We start from the raw sequence: 23,448 nt of genomic DNA on the forward strand, positions 1-23,448 counted from the left end.
CAAGCATTTTCTTCTTTATGTTGTTAATTTCTCTATAAACAAAGTAATTCTGTTATGGCAAGTGATTTTATTTTTGTAATAAAAATACATTTATTTGTAGCTTTAACTTTATTACTTATGTTTCTGTATTACTTAAATGGAAAATGGAATAGTTATAACGGATTATATTTAAGGTTCTCAACTAAAACTTGGTGCAGAATTGATTTCACTTTAAGGCTAAAAAGCTTTAGTAAATGTCAGGTATTATGTTCAAGAGCTCCTGCATGAACTTTTCCGAAGAGCTCACAATCTAGCAGGGGAGGAGGACGTATCAGTACCCATGTAGTAGCCAGCGTGTATAGAAGAAGATGCACAGAACTATGGGAACAAAAAGGAGGGTGTGCTGGATTCTGTGCCCAAGTAATCATCTAAGGTTTTTTTTTTTTTTTTTTTTTTTTTTTTTTTTTTTTTTTGAGATGGAGTCTTGCTCTGTTGCCCAGGCTGGTGTGCAATGGTACAATCTCAGCTCACTGCAACCTCCACCTTCTGGGTTGATTCTCCTGCCTCAGTCTACCAAGTAGTTGGTATTACAAGCACCTGCCATCATGCCCTGCTAATTTTTGTATTTTTGTAGAGATGGAATTTCACCATGTTGGCCAGGCTGCTCTTGAACTCTTGACCTCAGGTGATCAGGCTGCCTCGGCCTCCCAAAGTGCTGGGATTGCAGGCGTGAGCCACCATGCCTGGCCTCATTGATGTCTTTTCACAGGGCATATATGAACTGATTTTTGAAGGGCAAATAGGAAGTTTCCTGGGAGAACAAAAAGGGTCAAGAATTCCATGCAAAATGAACAGCATGAGCAAAGTTATTGTTAAACAGAGGTGTATGTAAAAATTACAAACACGGCCAGGTGCAGTGGCTCACGTCCCTACACTTTGGGAGGCCGAGGTGGGCAGATCACGAGGTCAGGAGATCTAGACTCTTCTGGCTAACATGGTGAAATCTCGTCTCTACTAAAAATACAAAAAATTAGCCGGGCATGGTGGCACATGCCTGTAGTCCCAGCTACTTGGGAGGCTGAGGCAGGAGAATCACTTGAAGCTTGGGAGGTGGAGGTTGCAGTGAGCTGAGATCCTACCACTGCACTCCAGCCTGGGCAACAGAGTGAGACTCCGTCTGAAAAAAAAAAAAATTATAAACACATCTATCTGATACATTATCAAATGCTTACAACATAGGAGAATGGCCAAAGCTAATCAAGATTTCTGAATTTTTGAAGCCTTAATACTGTTTGATCAGTTCAGTTCTATGTCTGGTGGGAGATCTTTTAAACAGCATAAATATGTTTCTCATCATTGCTAAACTCACCTTTCTTCAAATTGCCTCTAGTGTTCATGAACTACAGGCACAAATATCAGTGATTTTCTTATTTCCATTTTTAATTTTCATTTTACTTTTAGAGATGAGGTCACTCTCTGTCACTCAGGCTAGAGTGCAGTGACACAATCACAGCTCACTAAAGTCTCGACCTCCAAGGCTCAGGTGATCCACCTGCCTCAGCCTGCCAAGTAGCTGGGACTATGGGTGCAGTGCACATCACCACTCTGGGCTAATATTTTATTCTTATTTTTATTTTGTAGAGATGGACATCTTGCTATGTTGCCCAGTCTTGAACTCCTGGCCTTAAGCAATCCTCCCACCTCAGTATCCCAAAGTGCTTGGATTACAGGTGTGAGCCATCATGCCCAGCCTGTGATTTTTGCTCACTTCAATAAAAGATCCATGAATATATTTAAGGAGACAACATTCTCATCATCTTGAAAGGTTAGACTAATGTAAAAATTTGCAGGCCAGTGGCGGTGGCTCATGCCTGTAATCCTAGCACTTTGGGAGGCCAAAGTGGGTGGATTACCTGAGGTCAGGAATCTGAGACCAGCCTGGCCAACATGGTGAAACCCTGTCTCTACTAAAAATACAAAAAAATTAGCCAGGCATGGTGGCACGCACCTGTAATCCCAGCTACTTGGGAGGCCAAGGCAGGAGAATCACTTGAAGCCGGGAGGCAGAGGTTGCGGTGAGCCAAGATTGTGTTACTGCACTCCAGCATGGGTGACAGAGTGAGACTCTGTCTTAAAATAAATTTAAAAATTTAAAACATTAAAATTTGCAGTAAATTCTGGAATTTCTCATAATGTAGATATTTAAATGCCAGCAGAAAAGGCAGTTTGACCATTAATGTTTCTCCTAAATTTTCTTCAAACAACAATAGTAACAAAAAGTCTAGGAATGTGCTCTGCTTTTCTCTTCTCTACCACCTCTCCCACACTCCCTTCTTCCCTTTTCCTTCCTCTTCTTTCACATTTCCCGTTCTGTCTTTTCCTCCCCCTTCCTTTCCCTCATTTTGACAACCTTTTCCAATGTTCTACAACACTTCATGTATCGAAAATCAGGAAAGTAATTTGTTCATTTGCAGAAACTGAGTTGTACACTGGTCTTTTTCAATAGAAAGAGCTTTAATTCTTGGAAATAGATGCTAACAGTCATTAGAAGGGCTGGGGCTCTAGGCTGAACCATGGGCATGACTCCAGAACAGCATCCCAGAATTCCTATGAGTCACTTCCACTGCAACCTGGCACAACAGTTGCCCTACTCCTGCTAGGTGCATTCCAGCATCACCTGGATGCCCTTTCTTTGGCACCAGGAAAGCTAGTAACCAGATGGGGATAGCTGCCTCAGAATACCCAATGCATCCTTGCCCGTTCTTGCTGGCAGCCATAGCAGAAATGGAAGATCCATTGTCTTCACCTCACTTCTACCTTCCAAATTTCATACAAATACATTTAATTGACTAAACCGAAATGCCATAAGTGCCGTCCAGAATCTGAGCTGCAAAGCAGACTGAGTAATACAGATTTTTAGCTCTTCCAGTTTTTGCAGATCATGAAAGAACACTAGAAGGAGAGAAGAATGGATGATGTGGGCCAATTCACCATATCTGTCACCCTAGGAACCATTTCAAAGTCATTGTAAATTCAGTGAGTTTTCATAACTGCTAATGAAATGTCTCATGAGTATAGTTTTTAAAACACAAAACAAGATTTGTTCATGCTGTAAGAATTTCTTAAGTACCTATTATGTGCAAGCACTCTGCTAGGGTTACAAAAGTCTCCCTCCTAGAGGAGGTTGTAGCCTTGTGAAGACAGTGTGTGTAACAATTTTAGCAAGTGGACAATAATTGAAATATGTACAAAATGCAGTGGCAGAGAAGAGAAGGAAGTAATTATCTAGATTAAGGGTGAGGAGTCAGTGACTTGGACTTGAGCAATGGATAACACCTATTTGGACTTAAGAGAACTGAACTTTTGAAGTCCAAGGAGAGCACATGCAAAGGCACAGAGGTGTGAAACAGCATGGCTCAGGCAGGGTACTGCAGCCAGAACACCACTTTGTACCTTAGTAATAATCTGTTTTCGTAGCATAGCCCAAGCATTAAAAAAATTGTTATATGGGCCAGGTGCGGTGGCTCATGCCTGTAATCCCAGCACTTTGAGAGGCTGATGGGGAGGATCACCTGAGGTCAGGAGTTCAAGACCAGCCTGACCAACATGGCGAAGCCCTATCTCTGGTAAAAATACAAAAATTAGCAGGCGTGGTGGTGGGCACCTGTAATCCCAGCTACTTGGGGGGCTGAGACAGGAGAATAGCTTAAACCCAGGAGGCAGAGGTTGCAGTGAGCTGAGTGAGCCTAGATGATAGAGTGAGACTCTGTCTCAAAAAAAAAAAAAAAAAAAAAAAAAAAGAAAGAAAGAAAGAAAAAGAAATTTTATTGGATTCCAAGAATTCATTTCCTAATTGAGTCACTGAGGCATGTACACAAAACCGTTAAGTAATAAAACTAGGAAAAAGTGATACTAAACTATTTAACATCTATTATAGTCATTGAGCACTTACCTATCAGAAAAGGATAGTTATAAAGCATGGTTATAAACAACAGGTCTAGCTGTATCGCTGGGTACCTTTACACAGCAACCCTGTTTAAATATAGTTTAAAGGTCCCTGGGCCCATGGAGTCTTTGGATCCAAATAAACTTACATAGTCATCAATGGCACAGAATTTCAGCTCTACCTACACCCAGAGGGCCTTCAGGCTTACCCCTCTCAAAAAGGCTCGCAAGGTTTTCCAGGGAATCCCTGAAGGGGTGCCTCACATGTGCTCGTTTTGAATAGAACTATGTTCTTTAAGTGGTTGACTCTTTTAAGGGCAAGTATCAAACTCAAAGCCTAGGTGATCAAGGCCAGTAAGGAATTAAGGGGAGGAACATTCTCCACTCTGCAGTCAGAGCCATTCTGGCACCGAGTATTGGAAGCCATGGAAGAAGCAGGTGATGTGATCTTTCATGTGGTTATAAAATGGGAAGGTTTCCTGATTCCCGTTGCAGGACGTGCGGCAGAGCTGTGGCTCATCTGTTTGGTCTCCTCCCTCACCGCTGCTCAAACCCCTGAGGGAAGGGGGAGCACGCAGACGGACAGGTCCCAGAGTCCAAATGGGCATGTGTTAAAGTGAGCTCCTTTAGCCTTGCTGTCTGGGGACAGCTGAGTGTTAACCTCCCCACCTCCATTCTTTTCCGGAGTTCCGGACAAATCAGGTCATATGAACTGTTTGAAAGGTGATGAATGCGGAGACTTTGTTGAACAGTAGAGGTGACTTTCAGAGGGATGGGGAGTTGGAGTTCCGGGAAGGTGGAGGGGTGTGGGGATGATCTTCCCCTGGAGTTCTGCCGTTCTGGACACAACTCCTCTTGATGTTCAGATGCCTCTTCCCTTCTTCTCCGCCGTGCCATCTTGCTGCTCTCCACCACTCTCCGCTGCTCTCTGTCATTCTCTGCCACTCTGTTCCTCTGCTCATCTCGACATTCAGTCGCTTGTGTGTGTGCCCGATAAGGTCTCAGGTTTATATGGGCACAGGATGCGGGGTACGTGGCAGCCAGAGTGGTCCCGGAAAATGCATCATTGGGGCAAAAACAGGAGTGCCTGTTTTCACTTAGGTCCAAGGGCATAGGCCGGACTGTGGAGCCCTCGCCAGGGACCCCGGCCTTCTCTACCCAGCACTTCTCTGTCCCCCTCCCCGCATCAGTTACCGACATTCTCAAGGTGAGTACCCTCAAACTAGAGAAAGGATCCTTCCTGAGGACCATGAACAGAAATCATAGACGGATGGAAGCTGAAGCCAGTGAAGAAGGCAATGTCTCAGACAGCAGCCAAAGGGGCACGGCCTGTGCTGAGAGCAGCTGGAAAGTGAATTGAGATTCCACCCTGCCTCCTCTACCGGCGCTGAGGAAATTATATGCCCTGACTAGAGTTTAGGCCAGTGTTTTCAAAATATGTTGCTTGGGTATATATGCATCTGAATAATTTAGGGGACTTGCTAAAAATGTGATCAATTTTATCTTTATTTCTTCTAAAGTTTGAATACCACTTAGGACTCTTTTTGTCTAAATGCCTATAGAAATTCACAGCTGATTACCTCCATTACATCTACTGCTTTTTACTGTTACTTAATTGCTTGATGGGTATGTGAGGTCCCTATGGTTTTGTTCTACACTATATTGCTTGAGTATTTCAAAACTGGGATAAATCCAAATTTGTAAATGTTTTATACCTCTAGTACATTCTTAAATTTAAAAATTTTACAAAAAACTAGTCAATGGAAATTAGGGGAATAAGCCATGCCTGCATTCTATTAAAGAATAATTCCTGTGTAAAACTGCAAATAGACAGTATTATAGTCTTAGAAAAATGGTAGGGTTGATACGGTTTGGGACACCCAAACTTCATCTTGAACTGCGGCTCCCATACCATAATCCCTATGTGTCATGGGAGGAACTCAGTGGGAGGTAGTTGAATCATGGGAGTGGATTTTTCCCATGCTAATCTCATGATTGTGAATAAGTCTCATGAGATCTGATGGTTTTGTAATGGGGAGTTCCCCTGCACACGTCCTCTTGCCTGCTGCCATGTAAGATGTGCCTTTGCTTCTCCTTTGCCTTCTGCCATGATTGTGAGGCCTCCCTAGCCACATGGAAGAGTCCATTAAACCTCTTTCCTTTATAAATTATCCAGTCTCAGGTACATCTTTATTAGCAGCATGAGAACAGATAAAGGTGAAACTTTTCACATAGGGTGAAACTTTTGATTATATATGTAAATATGTAAAAATATCCTTCCCATTAATAAGACTTCTTTCTCCTCAGATATGAAACTAACCATGAAGAAAAATATTGTCAATACACAACAGTCCTTTGTAAATATGTCCAGTGTGATTGTACCAGATATTGAAAAGGAAATAAGAAAGATGGAAAATGGAGCATGCAGGTAAATCCAAACATTTTCCCATGCATTTTTAATATTAGCCACAGTTCTTTAATTTAACTAGGTTTAATTTCAATTTAGCTTTATAATTTGTAACCTTGAACTTTGTAATGTATTTAATTTAGCAAATTTATTCATACTTTGGAACGGCATAACTTGTCTAACAAATAACACAGACTTATTTATTTATTTATTTATTATTTATTTATTTATTTATTTTGAGACGGAGTCTCACTCTGTTTCCCAGGCTGGAATGCGGTGGCACAATCGCAGCTCACTGCAACCTCTGCCTTCTGGTTTCAAGCGATTCTCCTGCCTCAGCCTCCTGGGTAGCTGGGACTACAGGTGCGCACCACCATGCCTGGCTAATTTTTTTTGTGTGTTTTTAGTAGAGACAGGGTTTTGTCATATTGGTCAGGCTGGTCTTGAACTCCTGACCTCAAGTGATCCAGCTGCCTCAGCCTCCCAAAGTGCTGGGATTATAGGCGTGAACCACCATGCCCGGCCTGAACATAGATATTATTGTGGCCACTTTTTTGGAAGCACCTATTAAGCACCTATGCCAAACATTTCTTTAGTCACTGGCAGGGCTTTTCCTCATGGGACATTTTGAATCTAAAGAGATGACATTGCCATAAATATATGTGAAAAGTACTCAAAGTATGAAATGCTAGCAATGTGATTTAAAAGTATAATTTAAAGTGCTTACCCTATAAATGAATATAATGTATATGAATGTGGTTAAATTTACTTTTAGTGGGAAGAAACATTAGTTAGAAAACTAGTTCACTCAAATGTATAATATGATCTAAGTCCCAGATATCACACTTGCTATTTGATAAATATTAACATCAATCAATGCATCAAACAATAGAAATGTGGAAAACCTAGAAAGTAGTTTCTTAGTTAAATGCATTTTACTGAATTATGCATACATTTTATATAATTCTATGTATTCTGTATAGTTCTAACTTCATGCTCACTAAAAATTCTTATGTGTGTTAGTTTAGGAGGGAAGGAAAAGAGGTGAGGCAATTGTCCCCCTAGTGAGGAATGTTGCTCCTCCGCAGTGGTTGAAAACATTAACGCATCTCTCTCTGCCTCCTATTGGACTGTAGCTCCTTTTCTGAGGATGATGACAGTGCCTCTATATCTGAAGAATCAGAGAATGAAAACCATCATGCAAGGGGTTCCTTTAGTTATAAGTCACACGGAAAGGGAGGACCATCACAGAGGTGAGCAGTATGATCCATCCCTTGGTGCCTGTTTTTAACCATTTATGCCTAAGGTTGCAGTGTTTTGAATTTTTCAATCAGACCATGGCGATGATCTTGAGCAGTAGAATAGAAATAACTCCCACATGCTTAGCATTCCAATAATCAAACACTAGACATAAATGGGTTTGTAAACTGTTGTTTAGATAAAAGGTCTTTTACTTCTTAGGAGCAAACTTGTCAAATGCCTCTGCTATCTAGACAAGATGTGGGATCTCGGGAGGAGTTATTTTTGTTCCTACCCATGCCATCTCTTGGGAAACACTGACACTGCCCAGTGATTATTTATGGCCATGGGGTTCCAAGTTGTAAACACTCTTGCTTCATTTTCCCTGAGACCCATTGGGGTCTGTCCCTTAAGAAACCCAGTCCTCTCTGATTTCTTGTTTCTCTCTGATCCTTCTTTCAGGGTCCCGAAGCAAGTACATGTGAGAGGGTTAGCTGTTATTTTCTAAAATGCTCCATCCCATTTGGTCCTACTTTTAGAAAATAGAGCACTGGAGAGAGGTGCTAGAAGAGAAAAGCAAAAAATCCTTAGTAGGAAATAAAGAAGTTGTGAAAACTTCAGATACCAGAATTGAAATTGCAGAAGGGGTGTGGTGTGGTGTTGGTGTGGAGCTGGGGTTTCCACCTGTTTTACATAATTAGTTTTTCTTTGCTTTTTTCCTCCCCTTTTTTCCCCTCTTTCCTATTTTTCTTCCCACTGACTACCTCCAGCCTTCCCATTGTTTTTATTTATCTTTTCTCCTCATCTTATTTTCCCTGACCATCTTAGGTCTCTTGTTGGGAGTTACTGGCATTGAGGTTGGTTCACTTAAGCTAATTCTTGGTATGAACATTGACTGATATGCCTTTACTAACCATGTGTATTATAGTCCATTTTCATACTGTTAATGAAGAAATACCTGAGACTGGGTGATTTATAAAGAAAAAGAGGCTTAATGGACTCACAGTTCCACATGGCTGGGGAGGCCTCACAATCATGGCAGAAGGTAAAGGAGGAGCAAAGTCATGTCTTACATGGTGGCAGGCAAGAGAGCACGTGCAGGGGAACTGCCCTTTATAAAACCATCAGATCTTGTGAGACTTACTTACTAGCATGAGAATGGCATAGGCAACACCCGCTCCTATGATTGAATTATTTCCCACAGGGTCCCTTCCATGGCATGTGGGGATTATGGGAACTATAATTCAAGATGAGATTTGGGTGGGGACACAGGCAAACCATATCACCATGTTTGTTCAAGACACTGGCATTTGGCAAGTCATGCTTCGTGGAGGCTCAGGATACACTTTTATGCCTTATGCTTCATAATATGTTTTTGAAATATCATCTAGACCATCTTTAGTAATGAGTAGAAACAGAAAAGAATTTGTTTTTTCCGACCATTTGCTTATCATGGACATTATACAGATGGTGACTATTGTGATTTCACTGCATGTTTTTCATTTCCCAGAGAGCAGTACCTGCCTGGTGCCATTGCACTTTTTAATGTGAACAACAGCAGCAATAAGGAACAGTAAGTATATTTACAATAGAAAACCAAAGCTTTGGTTTTAAAGAAAACCAGTAAAAAGGTAGGAATATATCTGAATCTGTTATAGAGGAAATATTTATTAAGCAAATGATCTAATACAATCACAATGATAGTCTACCATTTTGTTGAAATGTAGTATTCATTCATTTATTTGAATACATGTAGAAAACATCATGTCTATAGTGTTCATGCAGTTGACTTTCTTTGTGAATAGAGTGACTGAGAAAAATAAGTGAAATACATTACTCCTGGAAACTTTCCAGTTTGAGCCAATGTGTCTTAGGTGAAGTTCCTCAGGAAACAGTTTCTGAGATGGAGGCTTGTATGCAGAGGTTTGTTGGGAATGGTCTTGGGAACAATATCTGGAAGGGAGTTGGGGGTCAGTATTGGGGAGAGGGAGAAGTCGAACTTCAGAGAATAGAGCTGATGTACAATGTGATTCAATGGGGATCCCTGGAGCAGGGATGACCTTTTAGAGTTGTCCCTATTTAGGTAATAGACTTGGGCCTTTGTACCCAGGAACAGTTACTGGAAAAAGGTTGGCCCTAGAAGATGGAGCATAACCTTGAGCATGGTGGTTTCCTTCAGCCAAGGTCAGCCAAGTGAGAGGAAAACCTGAGCTGACAGCAACCAACACTCTTGGCAAGTGGAGAATGAGTGCCTGAATTTTATGCACCACCTGCATAACCACTGTACAGCCCACCCGTGTGCTGCTCAGATCCATTTAGTTTATATAGAAAATTCACCCTATGTGGGAATACCTGCTCCAGGATCCTGGTTATTCTTTTTTCTTGAGAAAGCTTGTAAGAGGAAAGTTAATGGGATTAAACTAAGGTCTCTGGCAGCTGCAGGTGGTTTTGAGGCCTCAAATGAAATTCTTCACCCTCTCCGCTTCTACTCATTCTAGAGTCTGCTGGTCTAGATGACTTAGCTGGTGGAACAATACAGACACTCATCCCTGAAGGACTTGAGCCCTGGGTCACCATGCCCTTCTTGAGTCATGGCTACAGTACTTGCCCATTTACCACCAAAACTGGGCTGGAAAATAACAAAAGACCACCTAGGTGCAAACACATCTCCCCTCCCTGCACTGTATAACAGTAGCACTGCCTACTTCTGATGATCAAGGTCAATAACTTTTGCCAGTGTGGTGACTCTCTTCCTTGCCTGTTGGTTTCTTGGCATAAGGGGCCCAAAGTGGCTGGGGAGTAGCCGTAGCTTAATTTTTAATGGAACTCTGGCATTCCCTGGCAGATGCATCACTTCTCTGGAAGCCAGGGCCTCTAGACCCACAGATCCTTAAGTTGCAAGAATGGGAAACACACCTTTCCTACATTTGTCACCCCTACTTAGACCCCTTAGTTCCCAGACCAATTCATTCTATACAGGAATAGAGAACCATACAATGATCATTGTTTTAGCATATATACAGTATCCTAGAGGATGGCACCTTATCTTCCTAGAGTATAAGCTCTATGATAGCACCTCAGCTGTGGTTTCAAAAGGTCACTCCTTAACTATCTTGTCAGTAGCTGACAAAAGGTGTGCAGCATATAATAGGACCATGGGATCTCATACTCAGGGTCCAATGCCACTTTTTTTTTTTTTTTTTTTTTTTTTTGCCTTAAAGTGAGTCCTTGGTCCAAAGTGATGTTAAGCAATATTTCATACTAGTGATCATGCTTCATATGCCCCTAAGTAATGGCACTGGTCAAAGCCCTGTGGCAAAAAAGCAAATGAATAGCCATAATATATGTCAGTTCTTATCAATATATTTGATGCCCCTTCCATGGTGTCAGGAGTCCAATTTAGTTAACTTGCCATCAAGTGACTGATTACTTTCCTCAAGAGAAAGCACTGTTTTGGAGTCATAGCATTGGTCTCTGTAACAGATAGGTTCACTAAGAGCAAAAAACAAACAAACAAAAATGAAGATTTTTCAAACTTTGTGCTCACACTCATAATATGTCCATTCAGTCTGCCTCTTCTCCCGAAATATTTTCCCTGATCTTTCCATCCAGGTCCCTGACCAATCAGTCAAGGCATTTGTGACTGCCCATGAGTTCTTGTGTACTTGTATATTCTTAATTTGGGCTATTTCTTTTTCCTTTATTTATTTTTTTGAGACAGGATCTCATTCAGTTCCCCATGCTGGACTGCAGTGGTGCAATCTCGACTCACTGCAACCTCCATCTCCTGGAGTCAAGTGATCCTCCTGCCTCAGCCTCCCAAGTAGCTGGGATTATAGGTGTGCACCACCACACCTGGCTAATTTTTGTATTTTTAGTGGGGTTTTGCCATGTTGGCCAGGCTGGTCTCCAACTCCTTGGCCTCAAGTTATCCTCCCACCTCAGCATCCTAAAGAGCTGGGATTACAGGCATGAGCCACCACACCCAGCTTGGACTATTTCTTTTTCCATACAAACTAGATGACTGTATACTGCTTGAAGCTGTGCCATTGGGGAAATTAACCTCACACTGTCTTTCAAGACCATCTCTAAGTGAGGCTGTGGTGCAGACACAGCCCATTTTGGCTTGCATCCACATTCTAAACTGACCCATCTATGCAACACTCTGTATCAGCTCCTTCTAAAGAACCCCACATATGGCCACAGGTGGGGGCTGATAAATAGGTGCTGAGTGGAAAATGACATAGTGGAAAAGGAATGGAAATTTCCAGCCATGGAAAGTGACATAAAGAAGGGTACTGAAGGCCAGGCATGGTGGCTCAGACCTGTAATCCCAGCACTTTGGGAAGGTAATCGTATTTCAGGGTCTGATTAACAGAATGCCATTGATACAGACATAGTGGACTAATGTGGTGCTTTGAGAAATGTCCACATGATCCAGGTCCCTCACGACTGTCATGACAGTAGGAAAGAGAGTTAATATAGCCTTGGAAAAGAGTGTAGATGTGTATACTTTGTCATCCCATGTGAGTAGGAACTATGTCTGATCCTCTTTCCTGATAGTAATGAAAAATGACATTCACATGACTGACCCAGAACCTTAGGTATGCAGTGTATATCAAGTGAATGCCTGGTTTTCCACATATGACACAGCAGCTGCAACTGGGGCTACCACTTGGTTCATTTTGCAGTCATCTACTGCTGTCCATTAGGATCCATTTGGTTTTTGCAGTGGTCAGATGATGAATTATGTGGGGAAATGAAGAGGGATCACTTCCCCTGCATGCTTTAGGTCTTTAAGGATGGAATTTCTTTTTCTCCCCAGGATGCAATGTTGCTTTTGGTCAGAAGGTGGGAAGCAGCTTAAGGGCTTCTTGGTCTTACCCCTCTTTCCTCACAAGCCAAGGAACTAGTGGGGTAGGGGTGGGAGTTCTACCAATGACCATTAATATATATTTCCCTTTTGTATTCAGGAATTATGTACATTTCACTTTACATTTAGGAACTGGAGAAATGATCACAGAATGGGTCTCTGTGTTATTTTCCACATAGGACACGGCAGCTGCAATTGGGGCTACTACTTGGTTGATTTTGCAATAGTCTATCCGCCATCCACTAGGCTCTATTTAGTTTTTATGGGAGTCAGATGACGAATTACATGGGGAAATTAAGAGAGACCACCACTCCTCCATGCATGATTTTATACAATTATATACATTTCTCTTTTATATTCAGGAACTTGCATACATTCTACTTTTATATTCAAGAATTACATACATTTCACTTTTACATTTAGCAACTGGAGAAATGGTCACATAGTAGTGGGTCTGTGGACTCAGTGGAAACACCATAAGTCATATTTCATCCAGAAATCTATTATTACCAGTCCATCATATGCTCTTCAAGTTTAACAGGGGGCCACAATGATGCTTCAGTCCCTAGGTGTCAACATCAACTTGGATCCTGTGCCAGTCTTCAATGTATCTAGGTATTCTTTTTTTTCCCCCAGAGTACAGTGGTCTAAGTAATGGCCATAGGTTCTTTAGGAGAAAGACTGAGGAAATCATTACTGGAATATATTTGTCATAGTGTTGCAGAGTTTTTCTTCACAGGTCATGGCTTCTCCTCTAGTCAGTGGTTTTAGGTCTAAGTATTGGCTTAGATCTGGAACTTTTCTAAGGATTCTGATTTTTTTTTAAATTTAAATTGTAATGAATCAATTCATTTTTTGAGATAGGGTCTCGCTATGTTGCCCAGGCTGGTCTTGAACTCCTGGGCTTGAGTGATCCTCCCACCTCGACCTCCCAGAGTGCTGGGATTATAGTCATGGGCCACCATGCCCTTACCAGGATTCTGATTTTTTTGATGGAATAAGTTGCCCTCAACCTCCTAATTATTCATTCCTGATTTGTTTTGGTTGTATATATTAAATAATACCCTACCTAGCTAACAGGCTTCCCATCTGTCTAGGAATACAGTGTTCTCTTAACTTCCTCCATAGCTGTCTATAGGTTAAGCCCCTTTGTTACCATACCCACCTTAAAGCTCATTATAATTACTGAACAAACCTTACTTCTGATGGGTAAGCACTGCCATTAGTCTCAGTTATTTCTAGATCTTATTAACCCTATTGCTCTCAGAGAACCCAGTTCTGTAACAGCATTTCCCATGATCAGCCCTGGCCTACAGAGGATAGCACCGCTGAACTTCTCAAAGCTACTAATGCCCCTCTCACCAGCCTATTCCACATCACTTTTGCATCCTTCGAGCTCTCTTTGGTAACATAATTAGCTGGTAGGCTATCTTCCAAACAGTGTATCCATTTCAAGATGCCACTTTTCTGAGTCTTTTGATACCTTCCTCCACCATCTGCCATGGTGTTAATGTTTATTTCATTTTGTGTAGGCCATTATCTTTTCCAGGTTTCCAAGAGCCGTTTGAGTAGTGTGTCGACATCATCCTTCAGGATCCATGGTAGGCTGTCAAATCTTGACTCATAGAAGTGTACTCCCATAGCAGTAAATTCTTCCTTATCCAACTTTATGGTTCTGTCCCTGTTTTTACATGACCATCTTAGATGTTAAGCCTCACCTCACTTGTCAATCTTATCTTCCATTTCTTCTCAATAGAGGCTTTCCACTTCTGCTGGGTCATTCTTACCCAGATTAAGACCATTGCACTTAGAAATTTTTCTGCTCTAATATCCTCTCTCTTCTCAACTTCTCCAACTCTTAGTTATACTTTGAGGCCTAGCTTTAGACCTACCTCCTTTTAAAAGCCTTCTCTGACTATCCTAGTGGTAATGACATGCCTTTTCATTCATGTCTGGATAATGAAATTTCCTAAGGCATCTGAGCTGACAAGGATAGCCTGCTATAACCCTAGGTCTGTCTGACTTCAGAATCTATTCCCCTGCTGATAGAGAAAGTTAATTATAGAAACAGGCACTAGTTACACAACCTCCACTCAAAAAGAAATTGTATGTAGAAAAAGGTGGCCTTAAATCTGATAAATTATTCTAATAATTGAGATTCCACCATATTACCAGACAGCTTGTTGATTACTCATGAAAAATGACTTCAGTCAGGGTTATTCCTCCTAAAGAAAATTGATGGCATTTTCTTAAAATTCTCGATGATTTTATTCAAGAATAAATGTAAATGATGTCAAGAAGCTTAAATTTTAAATATTATTTTTAATACATTAACACTTTGGAAGAACACTTTTGGGGGGCTGTTGTTTCTTAAATTTTTCTCCTTGGTTTTATGCCTTTATTCATTTCCATTTGTTTCTACTTCCCACATCTATTAGCTTAGAAGTTTTTGTTTATTATCTAGATAATTGTCCCTCCCCCTTTTTTGGTAGAAATCTCCAGCAAGAGACCAGATGGGTTTTGAGCACTGGAGCAGGTCTTTGAATGCAAGGCTGAGATATTTGCTTGATGAAAAAGAAAGTAAATCAGAGTGGAAGACTGTGATTATGTGACGGATATATTATTTTTCTCTTTAGAGAACCAGAAGAAAAAAAGAAAAAGAAAAAAGCAAAGAAGAGGTAAGACTTTGACAAGAATTACCCCCACATTTTTCTGCCCATAACATTTCTGTATTTTAATACTACTTGCTTAACTTTTTCAGCAAGTCAGATGATAAAAACGAAAACAAAAAGGACCTAGAGAAGAAAAAGAAGAAAAAGGACAAAGAGAAAAAAAAGAAAGAGGAGAAAAGCAAAGATAAGAAAGAAGAGTAAGCACTTTTACTGGCATTGAAATAGAATGAAATTTTGATGGGTTTTAGATGCAGGGACAGTTTTCCATAATACAAAGTAGAAAGAAATTTTACAGTAAAGAGCCCTGTGTAAAGACTAAATGTCTTTAAACATTGAAAAATAAACATTTAACATAAATTATCAGAAGTTAATTAAAACTTTTTCTAATTTCCCTCAAATTAGCAATGATAGCATTATTCTTAATTCTCTATGGTTAATTCTCTTCCCTAAGCATTGATGAAGATAACTTATCACTGAGAAATATTTAGGTTCCAAGGAGGATTAGGTTTCTAGGATCCTACCATCATTTTAAAAGCTGAAATAAAAATTTAATTTTTATTTTAATTACATTCTTATAAGGAGTGTGCAACCTAGATTCCTTGCACGCGCAGATCACAATAAGGTTTGTGCTCCTATAAGACCCTAATGCCGCTGCTGATCGGACAGGAGACGGAGCTCAGGCGGTAATGCTCCCTTGCCCCGCAGCTCACCTCCTGCTGTGTGGCCCACTGGGTTCCTAACAGACCACAGACCAGTACTGGCCCACAGCCTGGGTGTTGGGGGCCTCGGATCTATGCCACTATTCCCTCTCAGTGGCTGAAGTATACTACTGACTGCAGCATCGCAGTGAAACCAGGGCTTTAGTGAAAACTTAATGTGGGGGGGCGGAGCAAGATGGCCGAACAGGAACACTTCAGTCTCCAACTCCCAGCGCGAGCGACACAGAAGACCGGTGATTTCTGCATTTTCAACTGAGGTACTGGGGTCATCTCACTAGGGAGTGCCGGACAATCAGTGCTGGTCAGCTGCTGCAGCCTGACCAGTGAGAGCTGAAGCAGGGCGAGGCATCGCCTCACCTGGAAAGTGCAAGGGGGAAGGGAATCCCTTTTCTTAGCCAGGGGAACTGAGACACACAACACCTGGAAAATCGGGTAACTCCCACCCCAATACTGTGCTTTAAGCAAACGGGCACACCAGAAGAATATATCCCTCACCTGGCCGGGAGGGTCCCACGCCCACGGAGCCTCCCTCATTGTTTTTTTTTTTTTTTTTTTTTTTTTTTTTTTTTTTTTTTTTGAGGCGGAGTCTCGCTCTGTCACCCGGACTGGAGTGCAGTGGCCGGATCTCAGCTCACTACAAGCTCCACCTCCCGGGTTTGCGCCATTCTCCAGCCTCAGCCTCCCGAGTAGCTGGGACTACAGGCGCCCACCACCTCGCCCGCTAGTTTTTGTATTTTTAGTAGAGACGGGGTTTCACTGTGTTCGCCAGGATGGTCTCGATCTCCTGACCTCGTGATCCACCCGTCTCAGCCTCCCAAAGTGCTGGGATTACAGGCTTGAGCCACCGCGCCCAGCCGCCTCCCTCATTGTTAACACAGCAGTCTGCGGTGATCTAACTGCAAGTCAGCAGTGAGGCTGGGGGAGGGGCGCCCGCCATTGCTGAGGCTTAAGTAGGTAAACAAAGCCGCTGGGAAGCTCGAACTCGGTGGAGCTCACAGCAGCTCAAGGAAACCTGCCTGTCTCTATAGACTCCACCTCTGGGGGCAGGGCTCAGCTAAAAAAACAACAGGGGAAGCAGGAGAGGCCTGAGCACACGCGAACGACACTGTCTGACAGCTTTGAAGAGAGCAGTGGATCTCCCAACAAGGAGGTTGAGATCTGAGAACGGACAGACTGCCTGCTCAAGTGGGTCCCTGACCCCTGAGTAGCCTAACTGGGAGACATCCCCCACTAGGGGCAGTCTGACACCCCAAACCTCACAGGGTGGCGTACACCCCTGAGAGGAAGCTTCCAAAGTAAGAATCAGACAGGTACACTTGCTGTTCAGCAATATTCTATCTTCTGCAACCTCTGCTGCTGATACCCAGGCAAACAGGGTCTGGAGTGGACCTCAAGCAATCTCCAACAGACCTATAGCTGAGGGTCCTGACTGTCAGAAGGAAAACTATCAAACAGGAAGGACACCTATACCAAAACCCTATCAGTATGTCACCATCATCAAAGACCAGAGACAGATAAAACCACAAAGATGGGGAAAAAGCAGGGCAGAAAAGCTGGAAATTCAAAAAATAAGAGCGCATCTCCCCCTGCAAAGGAGCGCAGCCCGTCGCCAGCAATGGATCGAAGCTGGTCAGAGAATGACTTTGATGAGATGAGAGAAGAAGGCTTCAGTCCATCAAACTTCTCAGAGCTAAAGGAGGAATTACGTACCCAGCACAAAGAAACTAAAAATCTTGTAAAAAGTGTGGAAGAATTGACAGCTAGACTAATTAATGCAGAGAAGGTCATAAACGAAATGACAGAGATGAAAACCATGACACGAGAAATACGTGACAAATGCACAAGCTTCAGTAACCAACTCGATCAACTGGAAGAAAGAGTATCAGCGATTGAGGATCAAATGAATGAAATGAAGCGAGAGGAGAAAACAAAAGAAAAAAGAAGAAAAAGAAATGAACAAAGCCTACAAGAAGTATGGGATTATGTAAAAAGACCAAATCTACGTCTGATTGGGGTGCCTGAAAGTGAGGGGGAAAATGGAACCAAGTTGGAAAACACTCTTCAGGATATCATCCAGGAGAACTTCCCCAACTTAGTAGGGCAGGCCAACATTCAAATTCAGGAAATACAGAGAACGCCACAAAGATACTCCTCGAGAAGAGCAACTCCAAGACACATAATTGCCAGATTCACCAAAGTTGAAATGAAGGAAAAAATCTGAAGGGCAGCCAGAGAGAAAGGTCGGGTTACCCACAAAGGGAAGCCCATCAGACTAACAGCAGATCTCTCGGCAGAAACTCTACAAGCCAGAAGAGAGTGGGGGCCAATATTCAACATTCTTAAAGAAAAGAATTTTAAACCCAGAATTTCATATCCAGCCAAACTAAGTTTCATAAGTGAAGGAGAAATAAAATCCTTTACAGATAAGCAAATGCTTAGAGATTTTGTCACCACCAGGCCACCTTACAAGAGACCCTGAAGGAAGCCCTAAACATGGAAAGGAACAACCGGTACCAGCCATTGCAAAAACATGCCAAAATGTAAAGACCATCGAGGCTAGGAAGAAACTGCATCAACTAACGAGCAAAATAACCAGTTAATATCGTAATGGCAGGATCAAGTTCACACATAACAATATTAACCTTAAATGTAAATGGACTAAATGCTCCAATTAAAAGACACAGACTGGCAAACTGGATAAAGAGTCAAGACCCATCAGTCTGCTGTATTCAGGAGACCCATCTCACATGCAGAGACATACATAGGCTCAAAATAAAGGGATGGAGGAAGATCTACCAAGCAAATGGAGAACAAAAAAAAGCAGGGGTTGCAATCCCATTCTGTGATAAAACAGACTTTAAACCATCAAAGATCAAAAGAGACAAAGAAGGCCATTACATAATGGTAAAGGGATCAATTCAACAGGAAGAGCTAACTATCCTAAATATATATGCACCCAATACAGGAGCAACCAGATTCATCAAGCATGTCTTTAGAGACTTACAAAGACACGTAGACTCCCATACAATAATAATGGGAGACTTCAACACTCCACTGTCAACATTAGACAGATCAACGAGACAGAAAGTTAACAAGGATATCCAGGAATTGAACTCATCTCTGCAGCAAGCAGACCTAATAGACATCTATAGAACTCTCCACCCCAAATCAACAGAATGTATATTCTTCTCAGCACCACATCGCACTTATTCCAAAATTGACCACATAATTGGAAGTAAAGCACTCCTCAGCAAATGTACAAGAACAGAAATTATAACAAACTGTCTCTCAGACCACAGTGCAATCAAACTAGAACTCAGGACTAAGAAACACAATCAAAACCGCTCAACTACATGGAAACTGAACAACCTGCTCCTGAATGACTACTGGCTACATAACGAAATGAAGGCAGAAATAAAGATGTTCTTTGAAACCAATGAGAACAAAGATACAATACACCAGAATCTCTGGGACACATTTAAAGCAGTGTGTAGAGGGAAATTTATAGCACTAAATGCCCACAAGAGAAAGCAGGAAAGATCTAAAATGGACACTCTAACATCACAATTAAAAGAACTAGAGAGGCAAGAGCAAACACATTCAAAAGCTAGCAGAAGGCAAGAAATAACTAAGATCAGAGCAGAACTGAAGGAGATAGAGACACAAAAAACCCTCCAAAAAATCAATGAATCCAGGAGTTGGTTTTTTGAAAAGATCAACAAAATTGACAGACCGCTAGCAAGACTAATAAAGAAGAAAAGAGAGAGGAATCAAATAGATGCAATAAAAAATGATAAAGGGGATATCACCACCATCCCCACAGAAATACAAACTACCATCAGAGAATACTATAAACACCTCTACGCAAATCAACTAGAAAATCTAGAAGAAATGGATAATTTCCTGGACACTTACACTCTCCCAAGACTAAACCAGGAAGAAGTTGAATCCCTGAATAGACCAATAGCAGACTCTGAAATTGAGGCAACAATTAATAGCCTACCCACCAAAAAAAGTCTAGGACCAGATGGATTCACAGCTGAATTCTACCAGAGGTACAAGGAGGAGCTGGTACCATTCCTTCTGAAACTATTCCAATCAATAGAAAAAGAGGGAATTCTCCCTAACTCATTTTATGAGGCCAACGTCATCCTGATACCAAAGCCTGGCAGAGACACAACAAAAAAAGAGAATTTTAGGCCAATATCCCTGATGAACATCGATGCAAAAAACCTCAATAAAATACTGGCAAACCGGATTCAGCAGCAATCAAAAAGGTTATCTACCATGATCAAGTGGGCTTCATCCCTGGGATGCAAGGCTGGTTCAACATTCGCAAATCAATAAACATAATCCAGCATATAAACAGAACCAAAGTCAAGAACCACATGATTATCTCAATAGATGCAGAAAAGGCCTTTGACAAAATTCAACAGCCCTTCATGCTAAAAATGCTCAATAAATTCGGTATTGATAGAATGTACCTCAAAATAATAAGAGCTATTTATGACAAACCCACAGCTAATATCATACTGAATGGGCAAAAACTGGAAAAATTCCCTTTGAAAACTGGTACAAGACAGGGATGCCCTCTCTCACCACTCCTATTCAACATAGTGTTGGAAGTTCTGGCTAGGGCAAGCAGGCAGGAGAAAGAAATCAAGGGTATTCGGTTAGGAAAAGAAGAAGTCAAATTGTCCCTGTTTGCAGATGACATGATTGTATATTTAGAAAACCCCATTGTCTCAACCCAAAATCTCCTTAAGCTGATAAGCAACTTCAGCAAAGTCTCAGGATACAAAATTAATGTGCAAAAATCACAAGCATTCTTATACACCAGTAACAGACAAGCAGAGAGCCAAATCAGGAATGAACTTCCATTCACAATTGCTTCCAAGAGAATAAAATACCTAGGAATCCAACTTACAAGGGATGTCAAGGACCTCTTCAAGGAGAACTACAAGCCACTGCTCAGTGAAATCAAAGAGGACACTAACAAATGGAAGAACATACCATGCTCATGGATAGGAAGAATCAATATCGTGAAAATGGCCATACTGCCCAAGGTTATTTATAGATTCAATGCCATCCCCATCAAGCTACCAATGAGTTTCTTCACAGAATTGGAAAAAACTGCTTTAAAGTTCATATGGATCCAAGAAAGAGCCCGCATTGCCAAGACAATCCTACGTCAAAAGGACAAAGCTGGAGGCATCACGCTACCTGACTTCAAACTATACTACAAGGCTACAGTAACCAAAACAGCATGGTACTGGTACCAAAACAGAGATATGGACCAATGGAACAGAACAGAGTCCTCAGAAATAATACCACACATCTACAGCCATCTGATCTTTGACAAACCTGAGAGAAACAAGAAATGGGGAAAGGATTCCCTATTTAATAAATGGTGCTGGGAAAATTGGCTAGCCATAAGTAGAAAGCTGAAACTGGATCCTTTCCTTACTCCTTATACGAAGATTAATTCCAGATGGATTAGAGACTTAAATGTTAGACCTAATACCATAAAAACCCTAGAAGAAAATCTAGGTAGTACCATTCAGGACATAGGCATGGGCAAGGACTTCATGTCTAAAACACCAAAAGCAATGGCAGCAAAAGCCAAAATTGACAAATGGGATCTAATTAAACTAAAGAGTTTCTGCACAGCAAAAGAAACTACCATCAGAGTGAACAGCGCACCTGCAGAATGGGAGAAAATTTTTGCAATCTACTCATCTGACAAAGGGCTAATATCCAGAATCTACAAAGAACTCAAACAAATATACAAGAAAAAAAACAACCCCATCAAAAAGTGGGCAAAGGATATGAACAGACATTTCTCAAAAGAAGACATTCATACAGCCAACAGACACATGAAAAAATGCTCATCATCACTCGCCATCAGAGAAATGCAAATCAAAACCACAATGAGATACCATCTCACACCAGTTAGAATGGCAATCATTAAAAAATCAGGAAACAACAGTTGTTGGAGAGGATGTGGAGAAATAGGAATACTTTTACACTGTTGGTGGGATTGTAAACTAGTTCAACCATTATGGAAAACAGTATGGGAATTCCTCAAGGATCTAGAACTAGTTGTACCATATGACCCAGCCATCCCACTTCTGGGTATATACCCAAAGGATTATACATTATTCTACTACAAAGACACATGCACACGTATGTTTATTGCAGCACTATTCACAATAGCAAAGACTTGGAATCAACCCAAATGTCCATCTGTGACAGACTGGATTAAGAAAATGTGGCACATATACACCATGGAATACTATGCACCATAAAAAAGGGATGAGTTTGCATCCTTTGTAGGGACATGGATGCAGCTGGAAACCATCATTCTTAGCCAACTGTCACAAGAAGAGAAAACCAAACACTGCATGTTCTCACTCATAGGTGGGAACTGAACAATGAGATCATTTGGACTCGGGAAGGGGAACATCACACACTGGGGCCTATCATGGGGAGGGGGGAGGGGGGAGGGATTGCATTGGGGAGTTATACATGATATAAATGATGAATTGATGGGTGCTGACGAGTTGATGGGTGCAGCACACCAACATGGCACAAATATACATATGTAACAAACCTGCACGTTATGCACATGTACCCTAGAACTTTAAGTATAATAAAAAAAATAAAATAAAAAATAACAATAAAAAAAGGCAGTTACAAGGGAAAAAAAAAACTTAATGTATGCTTTAATGTAAGACTGGTCATTTCATTATTTATCCACCCCTCACTAACCACTTTCTTATGATTAATGCCCTTATTCCATGCTAATCTTCCCACTGCAGAGTGAGCTTTTCCAGCTGACTTCCATTTCATTAATTGTGGTTGATGGGCATAACGATGTTTAATATGGTAAATAAAAATGTTCTTGCATCTTGGTAACTATCCCCTTTATTTCTAATTGCTGCTAGGGAGAAGAAGGAAGTTGTGGTTATTGATCCTTCAGGGAACACATATTACAACTGGCTGTTTTGCATCACCTTACCTGTTATGTACAACTGGACAATGGTTATTGCCAGGTGTCTATAATTTTTTTTTTTTTGTGTGTGTGTGTGTGGATCTCACCCCATTTCTAATTTCCAAGTTCACTGACTAAACAATTTGACTTAGAGCCTTTTAGGACACACTACCTTTCTCTACTGCAGGTGGTAAAGAGAGGCTAGATTATACTCAGTGTGTTTTCCTGGAATCAGGAGGAGGTGCTTCAGTTCTCAGTATAACTGGGTCTCCAGTACTGGGATGCTTGGAGGGGTCAGGGGAAGACTTTTCTTTTTAAAATTTTTTAGCTTTCATTTTAGGTTAGGAGGTATATGTGCAGGCTTGTTGTATAGGTAAACTCATGTCACAGGGGTTTGGTGCACAGATTATTTTCTCACCCAGGTATTAAGCCTAGTACCAAATAGTTACTTTTTCTGCTTTTCTCCTTTCTCCCACCTGTCGCTCTCAAATAGACCCCAGTATCTGTTGTTGGAGGGGAAGACTTTTAAATTTTTGGTTGTATAATAACTTAATTAGAACATTGGGAGAAACTATTTTCTTTGGCCTATGAGAAAAAAATGTTGCCAATAGTGGAAAAAG

The 23,448-nt window shown here is 41.3% G+C and overlaps 1 protein-coding gene across 1 annotated transcript in view; it reads left to right on the forward strand.

Moving 5' to 3' along the window:
• The window catches only part of CNGA1 (cyclic nucleotide gated channel subunit alpha 1), a 54,155-nt gene that overhangs the window by 24,492 nt on the left and 6,215 nt on the right, over positions 1-23,448 (forward strand). Inside the window, exons 3-8 of the mRNA XM_010370802.2 lie at positions 6,232-6,352; positions 7,468-7,584; positions 9,081-9,143; positions 15,080-15,121; positions 15,205-15,312; positions 22,782-22,889. Of these exons, the coding sequence (XP_010369104.1) occupies positions 6,232-6,352; positions 7,468-7,584; positions 9,081-9,143; positions 15,080-15,121; positions 15,205-15,312; positions 22,782-22,889 (559 nt within the window). The remainder of the gene's footprint in view (positions 1-6,231; positions 6,353-7,467; positions 7,585-9,080; positions 9,144-15,079; positions 15,122-15,204; positions 15,313-22,781; positions 22,890-23,448) is intronic.

This window comes from Rhinopithecus roxellana, chromosome 2 (assembly GCF_007565055.1).
Source record: "Rhinopithecus roxellana isolate Shanxi Qingling chromosome 2, ASM756505v1, whole genome shotgun sequence".
Taxonomy (NCBI): Eukaryota; Metazoa; Chordata; class Mammalia; order Primates; family Cercopithecidae; genus Rhinopithecus; species Rhinopithecus roxellana.